General features: G+C 32.2%; 1 protein-coding gene and 1 long non-coding RNA gene across 2 annotated transcripts; one reads left to right on the forward strand and one right to left on the reverse strand.

Annotated features, from left to right (window-relative positions):
* Positions 1-535: 535 nt before the first annotated feature.
* On the forward strand, positions 536-6,133 carry LOC120192645 (receptor-like protein 13). The gene is given in 9 exon segments (XM_039195392.1): positions 536-973; positions 1,388-1,540; positions 1,639-1,704; positions 2,427-2,582; positions 2,931-3,005; positions 3,126-3,230; positions 3,318-3,470; positions 4,009-5,234; positions 5,237-6,133. Coding segments are annotated over 9 exon segments (3,006 nt in total). The 5' UTR covers positions 536-567; the 3' UTR covers positions 5,903-6,133.
* A 261-nt stretch (positions 6,134-6,394) lies between these two features.
* LOC120192646 lies at positions 6,395-8,614 on the reverse strand. Its single transcript, XR_005522789.1, has 3 exons — positions 8,299-8,614; positions 7,191-7,237; positions 6,395-6,758 (listed from the first exon to the last, which is right to left on the reverse strand). It is a non-coding gene; the product is annotated as an uncharacterized LOC120192646 (long non-coding RNA).
* Positions 8,615-9,511: the final 897 nt, after the last annotated feature.

The following is a 9,511-nucleotide window of genomic DNA, read 5'->3' on the forward strand; positions in this document are numbered from 1 at the left end:
TCTTAAGTCAATGTCTTATAAATAATGCATTTCCGTTCAACTTCCAGGAAAGCTACAAATACAGACAGATTCGATGGATCAAAATTCCCCCCATGTGATGTTGAATGCATATTGTTATGGGAATTCGACAATAACCCCACACCTTTGGTTTTGGACTTTACACTGCTGTCCACATTTTTTTTAAAATTAATTGTTTATAGTAATCCATCAATTGAAAAAAAACATACAGTTTTAGTATAATTTCCAATAGTAAACTGAATAAAGATATTATTACACATTATTAATTTAATAAAATGAAAAGAACATTTTATTTTGACCGTGCTCGTAGAGTTAAGACTTTATAAATGTATTAGGAGACGTTAAATTCTGCTTAATGTTTCTCGTTAAGATGATTTGTAGGAATCTTCCCGAGAGAAGTGGGTCCTATGTAATGCATTTCATGGAAACAGGGCTGCCTGCTTTACATACAGTAGCACTAGCACTAGTACTAGCACTGGTAGTAGTATAAAAGGCCCATGGCAGAAGTTGTATAAAACCATAATATTAAGCGGTGTCTGAGTTTTAGGCATGATTTTGAAACTGTTGTGGGTGGTGTTCCTGTTAGGAGGAGGGTGGTGGTCTCATTGTGATGGCTGTTGGGATCACGAAAAAACTGCTCTCATGCACCTCCAACCTTACTTCGGTTATAATATCGATCACGTATCCGAGTGGGGGGAGGGAGAGGGAGATTGTTGCAAATGGAATAGGGTTCAATGTAATGTCACCACTGGACGAGTCATTGGACTTGACCTTGGTTCTTTCGACTGTCGACTCAGACACGGTTTCTTTGATGATTCTATAGCAATTGATGCACTTTACGAAATAACAGAGAGAGAGCAATGGTATCTCCATATTTCTTTATTTCTTCCCTTTCAGGAATTAACCACTCTTGATTTGAGCGGAAACAGAATAGCTGGTTTTGTTCATAACCAAGGTTCTTCTACTTTTACTTTAATTATTCCTAAATCATTTATTATTATGTTGCTCGTCTTAATTTATTTTTTTATTTCTCTCTTACAAATCCATTATTTATCTCTCTTATTTTATTTTCTATTTTCTACAAAAAATTATTAAAAAATCAGGTTCATTTGATAACTCATCGAATTAATCAAACTTTATTCGGTTCGGTTGATGATATTTTAAAAAAATTCGATTCAATTAACGATTTGAAAAAAGATTTCAATTACTTCATTTTTGACTATTCAATTGATGATCGGATTAACTGTTTGAACCCCTCTAATCTTTATTTCAAGCTATATCATTTAGTATTCTCAATTGTTTTCAAACATATATAGAAAAGTATTTAATTTTTTATATAAATGCATAATAATTATCTTGACCTTTATAGAAAAAGGGGAACCCATGTTGATCAAACTGGAGACACTTGATTTAGGTGGCAATCTCTTCAACAACAGCATACTCTCGTTCCTTGGTATATTTCCAAATTTAAAGTCTTTGTATATAAACGGTAACAAATTGGAAGGAAATATACATATTAAAGGTAAATCTTTTCTCCTCACATAAAAAGTTAAAAAAATTATTGTGATTCATATGATTGGTTAATAGTTAATGTTATTGGCATCTGTCTCTCATCTTCAGAATTAAATGCTTTGAGCAACTTAGAAGAACTGGGCATGTGGGTGACCGATTTTGTTCAATCTCAAGGTAATATACACGTCGATTTAACTTTATTAGTTTCTGTCATCACACACGTGTTGCACAATAATTTATTAGTTAATTAATATTTAATAAAACATTTCATTTCATTTAATTAATGTAAGTAATCAATATTAAAGCTAATTAAATTATATGAAAGTGTAATTAATTTTAACAAAATAAAAAATTGGAGAATTAATATTAGAGTTCGATTTAACTTATATATGAACACCAATAAATAATAAAAATCAATAATATATAAAAAATTATCCAATCAATTACTAATTTTTAAATTTAATGTCAAATTATTAATTTCAGATTTTGTTTAGTTATTTAAAACTACTTTTTAGCATTTTATATTTTAAATATATTTTCTAATTTAGAATTAAAAAAATAGTAGCTAAAAGTAAAATCAATATTACTTATTCAATACTTTTAACAATAAAGTAAAATATATTACATAATAATAAACATTATATTAGTCACACATTAGTTTATGAATATAAAAAAACTGTTATGCTATCACAATTCACAAACCATTATAATACAAGGATGAAGCTTAGATCTTTATATTAGCTAACCAAAGCAGGTAAAAAGTAGGTGAAGCTGTAATGGACAACGAATGACACTGTTCACCACATAATTGGTGTGTTTACCACCAAATTATTTGACAAAAAAAGGCCAAATGAAGGTTATAACCTATTAATTGTAAGTGTTAATGAAATGTACAGATGATGAAACTCAACTAAGGTTGATGAACCTCAGTTCACTTGAGTTGACAAACAACCCCTTCAACAGTAGCATATTGGCATCCCTTGGTAGGCTTCGGAATCTCAGGTATTTAGGTCTTGGAGGCTCCAATTTCAGGGGGTCAATAGATCTTACAGGTAAAATTAACCCCTCTTCCTGTATTAGCTTGTCTTCAATTAAAGTTAAAAAAAATAGCGTTTAGTTTAATTTAATTTGAAACAATTTACTAAAAGATTAATTTGATTTCGGTCATATATAAATGTAATATCTTATTAATTTACAACCAAATCAGTTTATGTGAAATACTAATATTTTTTATAGAATTTAATATTAATTGTTAGATAAATCTGTAAGTCTTTTGTTAGAAATTTTCTTTTCTATTTCTTATTTTCATGTATTTAAATTAATTACTTCAATTTGTTAAATGAATGACACGATAATTTAATTTAAATTACCATCACTCTTATATTTGTGATTCCCAACAGAGTTAACTGCTTTGACCCACTTGGAAGACCTGTCATTATCTTGCTATTATGGTGATTCTTCACTCACGACCACAGGTATTGCTAAAATAAAATTGTTATACTGAGAGATTTAAAAGTACGAATTACCTGCTAATTTAATTATATATTACAATGAACTATATAAACAAACACAAATGTATTGTTTTATATGAACAGGTAACCATTGTAGCCTTCCACTACAGTCAGTGGCCTTATTCCCTTCCTTAAACACTGTTCGTTTGGAAGGATTTAATATTGAAGGAACCATAATGACTTCTCAAAGTAAGTTTTGTAAATATAACACTTTTTTTTTCTCACTTTGACCTATTTTCACATATTTTAATTCATTACTTTTAAATCGGTGAATAGATAAATGGCATAACTTTACGAATTTGGAAGAGTTAGAGGTACATGGTTCTTTTCTCCAAACCAGCATTCTTGGAAGCATTGGACAATTTATTTCTCTGAAGCGTTTGGAATTGTATAATTGTGAGATGAATGGAAATTTGAATATCCTTGAAGGTAAGTAATTTGTTGTTTCCTTTAAAAAATTTTATATTAGTTTTATTTAATTCATCTTTAAATTTATTATTTTATATTAAATTATAATTAGATCACTCGATATAAATTATCAAATTTTAAATTTTCCAAAATTTAATATTAAGGCATAGATTTCTATATATTTTATTCACATTTCATGATTTATTTAACGTTAAAAAACTAAGATGAAAAGAGTATTTGAACTTTTATATAAAAGTTAAAGAAATTGAATAGGAAAATGTGTAATATTCAAAAGGATTTCTACGAAATACTTGTTATCATTTCATTTGACTCTTCTTAGTTAGCATGTAGGCTTAAAAATTACATTTTATGTACCTCTTTATCATTTCATTTTTGCCTTCCACCCAGCATATCCACAAAAACAAAGCTATTGGAATTATATTTCATTAGATGCATACAATATAATTGTAATAAGCCACGATTCTATTTATTAAATGCGAGAGTGGCAACTCCAATAAGCATTTATTTGACTAATGTTTCTGTAATTTTTATATAACAGGTTTGTGTAAAATGACAAATCTCCAAGAATTATTTATTCTCTACAGTAATTTCAAGGGTAGTTTGCCCGAGTGCTTCTCTAACCTCACATATCTTCATCGCTTGGGTCTCTCTTCCAATCAATTTTCTGGAAATATATTTGTCCTTGAGAATCTAACATCTCTTGAAGAATTAGATCTCTCTTCCAATCAATTTTCTGGAAATATAGATAGTTTTAAAAGTCTAGCATCTCTGCGAGAGTTGAGTGTATCATATAATCGCTTTGAAATCCCTATATCATTGGCACCCTTGTCCAACCTTTCAAAACTAAAGAGCATAAATGCGGATAACAATCTCATATATGCTGAAACCCATATACCTTATTCGGCCCCAAGGTTCCAACTGAAACGAATTACTTTGTCGTGTTGTGGAGATGTTGGATCGTTTCCTGAATTTCTCTATCATCAACAGGACTTGCAGGATCTTGATCTCTCTAATATATTCTTCAAAGGAAACCAATTCCCAAATTGGTTGTTAGACAACAACTCAAATTTAGAGTTCCTATATCTCACCAATAGCTCTCTATCGGGAACACTTCAGCTACCATTATCTTCACATATACATTTGTCAATTTTAGAGGTCTCCGATAATTTCTTCAATGGCAGCATCCCAACAAAAATTGGAGAGCAACTACCATCGTTGGAGTCTCTGAACATGTCAAAAAATCACTTTATTGGTAGCATTCCCTCGTCTTTCGGCCATATGACTTCATTGAGAGTTTTGGATTTATCCAACAATAAACTTGAGGGAAAAATTTTCTCTGGAAATTCTAAATTACCAAACTTGAGTTTGTTGAAACTGGATGGAAATAACCTTTCTGGAAGGATCCCTGATCTATTGTCCAAGAGCCCTTTTTTGCTAGCACTAGATGTTAGCAACAACACACTTTCTGGAAGTATCCCAAGGTGGATGGGAAACATGTCTTCTTTACAGAGAATTATTATGTCCAATAATCATCTTCAATGCTCAATCCCTATTGAGTTTTGTCAACTTGATTTTCTTGTACTTGTTGACCTCTCAGTTAATAACATCTCAGGGAGTATACCATCTTGTTTCAACCCTTCTCAGATTATACAAGTTCATTTGGCTAAAAATAGGTTACGAGGAACTTTACCGGGCGCGCTTCGTAACAGCTCTACCTTGGTGACATTGGATATCAGAGAGAACTTCTTGAATGGCAGCATTTGAGTTATCTTCTGTTAAGCAAGAACAACTTCCAAGGAGAGATCCCAATGGAGTTATGCAGCTTGAATCACTTAAGTATGATTGATCTTTCTCATAACAATCTTTCTGGTCAGATTCCCCCTTGCCTAAAACTTACCACCCTTGGGGATGTAGACTATGTTAATGCCACTATGACTGGCCCTGGCGAATTCTCATTGAATGAACCAATAGATTTTCCAATGAAAAATGTTTACAACTCATACAGGGGAAGAATCATACCGCTGGTGTCTGGAATCGATCTCTCTTGCAACAAACTGGTCGGTGAGATTCCTGCTCACATTGGAGACTTACACAAGATACTTGTGTTGAACCTATCTCACAATAGTTTGACAGGACCAATCCCACCAACATTTTCTAATCTCAAGCAAATCGAAAGTCTAGATCTTTCCTACAACAAATTGAGTGGTAATATCCCTTCTCAGCTTGTGGGGTTAACTTTTATATCTTTTTTCAATGTGTCGTTCAACAACTTATCTGGAAGGACACCATCAAGGGTTGCACAATTTGGAACATTCGATGAATTCAGCTACGTAGGAAATCATTTTCTTTGTGGTGAACCATTGCCAAAGTGCGCGGATACTGGATCATCACCACCAAAGCCAAATTCATCAACTGACAATGAAAGACTATGATTTAATCGACATGGGGGCGTTTCGTGTGACTTTCATTGCATCTTACACAGTGATGTTGTTGGCTGTTGCTGTTGTGTTGTACATAAACCCTTATTGGAGACGAGCTTGGTTTTATCATGCAGAAACCGCTGCCACTTTCTGCTACTATTTTGTGCTTGACAATCTTATCCCCAGACGATTTCATTGTGGAAATTTGTAGTGAAACAAAATATGCATTCACATGTATTCAAATAAATTTGGGGTTTTCTCCTTTTTGATTTCTTGAGTTTTATGTTGGGAATTTGAATAAAATGCTTTGTTGTATTATTAACTATTCAACAATGTTTACACCCATTTAGGGGCTTGTAGTCGAAGTTATTCAATTCTATTTCAAATATGATCTTAATCTGCCAGAACAAAGGGTTCATATACAAATTGATTGTCAAAATCCTAATATACAACAAGAACTTCAACTTACATCCTAACATACAACCTACATTTATATGCCATAATTTAAGTATTCCCTATGCTTATAGAAGATTAGCGTTTTTCAGTTTCTCCGATTTGAATGCGCAACCACTGCTTTCCATCAATAGTGGTAATGAACTCGTACATAAAGGGCACAGTGGGTCATGCCTATACTCGATGTTTGTTATCTATTCCAAACAATCTGCATTATATAGATGCTCGCAAACTAGAATCGCCACAACAGGGTATTCACTGGAAGCTGACGTGTCTTCCACAAAATAAGATTTTCGTATCAAGTGCTTCTAACATATGCCACAAATCATCTTCACCTTGTAAGCTGACGTTGCATCCGTCATAAACAAGCTAGAACTGATTCTTTATGGTCTGCCAAATGATTTTTCTCTACTATCTGCATAGTTGGAAATTAAAGTTAACTGGCAAACCATGAGCAGAATATATTGAAATAAATATAAATGTGTGCAACCTGCATGATGTCTGGACTCTGGGTTGTATTGAGAAGACTTGAAGGATAATTTCTAATCCCGTAAAGATCTAATCATGCTAGCAAGGCTGCCAGATTTCTGACGTGAATAGTGATGTTCATAGTGATGGCGTGATCGTTTTAAAAATATTGAATGCCCAGAATCATAATGGTGTTGAGCAACATAAGGGTTAGAACTAAGTAGCTTCACATAACCATCTTGAATATCTATCTTAGCTTCCAATTTTGGATAATGCTAAAATTCAAAGAGAATAAGAGGTCGACAAAACTATGCAGATAATTCAATTCATGAATAGATGGAGAGAGTGATTTTCTCAACGAAGGAGGGACAAAACAAACCTCTTTGGATGGTAACTCCATTCCCGACGAGCACATCATGTCATCTACTATATTCAACAAGAAGGAAAATGTCCATCAACATTCTAAATGTTTCCAGTTATATGGAAGATAATTATTAGTTATTCCACAATATCATATTATATATATAAGCTAACCTATAAACTAATCTATTGCATGAAACATATTTCTACCGACAGTCTGAAACCAAGAGATTTATCAAAAGCTCAGACTGAACACTACATATTTATGTTGTAATGTATACAATTGCATCAATCATCATTTCCAACATAAATGCTTAAGTTTTGTTATTCATAGCTATAATACCATACAAACTTTGCAACATTCGTCAACACCATTCTCCGAGTTCCACAATAGCAAGCCAGAATAGGCTTGTATGATTGAAATAAAACGTAATACAGACATGCTATAAAGAAGCTCTTGCAAAGTTCTTTCCTTAAGAACGTGTTGACGAGACAACATTCTCCATAAGAATATTAGAAAAAGGTCTGAAAGCAGTCTGCCTGCAATTAATAAAACTGCCTTTGTCACATATTTTGGTTTTTCCAATTTAAGCTGAGACTTTTGCCCCTTCTCTTCTGGTATCAAGTGTTAATGACCATAGCTCCATAAAGACTAAATACCTATATCAACAACCCTAACAACACAAAGAGCCACATTCGTTTGAAATACAACCATATGATTGACCAACCTATGTACTAGCAAAATGAATGTCTTTTACTCTTCAAATTTCTTAATCCATGGAATTCCACAAATTTATTGTCAAATAATCACAAAAAATATATATAAGAAGCATCCCAATACAAACGGGCAATAAAAAATTGTTTCAATTAGCCATAAAACCAAGAGAAATCAACACAGAAAACCACACATCGAGCCAGACCAAATAAACAAAAAGAAAATTTTAACGCTCTCAACAAACCTGAAACCTCATTTCTTTTTACATGAGCAGCAAAAAGATTAAGAATTTTAATATGTTGTCAATAATTATTGCACCAAATTGTTACAAAATCCGCAACACTTTTCATGCACCCTAAACTAATAAAAATTTAAAAATGGATTGAAACAATAAATATAAAAAGAAACGTACCCGAAGAAGAAAGAAGGTCGAGATTATTACTCTGGGAACTTCTTTTTCTCTTCCCCGTTATAATTACTTGAGATTAAAAAACAACATATATGGTGATTGTTATCCAAAATTAAAAGGAGGAGCTTTTGTGAGCAGCCATACAAAACCTCAAAAGCTTTAATCTTCTGAGTATTAGGAACTATAGGGTCAACAAGAATTCTCTCGAGACTTACAGTTTCATTTTGGGTTTTCCTTGCAAGTTTGTTTCTTACATCTTCGTTAGATGAAGGGAAAATGTAAGAGAATAAACGAACGAACATGTGTCACTACTTCACATCATCAACTCCACAGTTTCTAAGTTCCCACCTAAAAAAATTTCTTTTTAAAAAAAATGAATTGTCTTCGAGTTATATAAAACTTTAGAATAATCTCCCTCAAGTGGAAGTGGTACTTAAGTATCATCCATCAATTAAGATTGTAATTAAGAATTGAACTGGCAACTAAACTATTACTTGATCAATTCATCAAATCCTATTTTTCAGCTTGAGATTTAGACTTTTTTAAGATAATTCACTGGATTTGGGCCTCTAAATACAATCTTTACCTCAAATCAATATCTGCTTTTTGGAGTCCAGTATCTGATTTGTTGTTTAAAAGGCCCATAAAGCTGTAGAAATCTTCTATTTTATCGACATTTTTGCCTTAATTTGAGATTATTATTTTATTAAAAATAAACAAGGAAAATTTGAAATTCATATAGAGAGTTTCACTTTCTTTTTATCATCCGTATACATCAAAATTAATCCTAATAAATATTAAATTGACTAGTCGGTGATCCACAAACAAATTCAACTTAATATATAACATCATAATAACTACCATATTTGATGTTATAAAGGGTGCATGATATGGGCTGGTCGTTAATCGCATGGAGGAAATATTGTCAACATAAATCTTTAGAATTTAGGGATTTGAAAGAATTCAATATAGCATTACTCGGAAAATGGGTTTGGCGGATGATACATAATTCACAGGCTTTGGTTTGTCGGGTTCTTGCGACAAAACACTATCTCTCATGCACTATTTTATCAGCCAAATTGGGTCCTTTGCTTGGAGATGCATCTTCACTGCGATGCAAACGAGTTTATTCTAAGGGAAGACACAAGATTTTATATTAGAAGAAATGAATTTATGAAATTTTAAAGAAAATATAAACTTATAAAACTTTAGGAGG

Source organism: Hibiscus syriacus, unplaced genomic scaffold (assembly GCF_006381635.1).
Source record: "Hibiscus syriacus cultivar Baekdansim isolate YM2019G1 unplaced genomic scaffold, ASM638163v2 tig00116976_pilon, whole genome shotgun sequence".
NCBI classification, from domain to species: Eukaryota; Viridiplantae; Streptophyta; class Magnoliopsida; order Malvales; family Malvaceae; genus Hibiscus; species Hibiscus syriacus.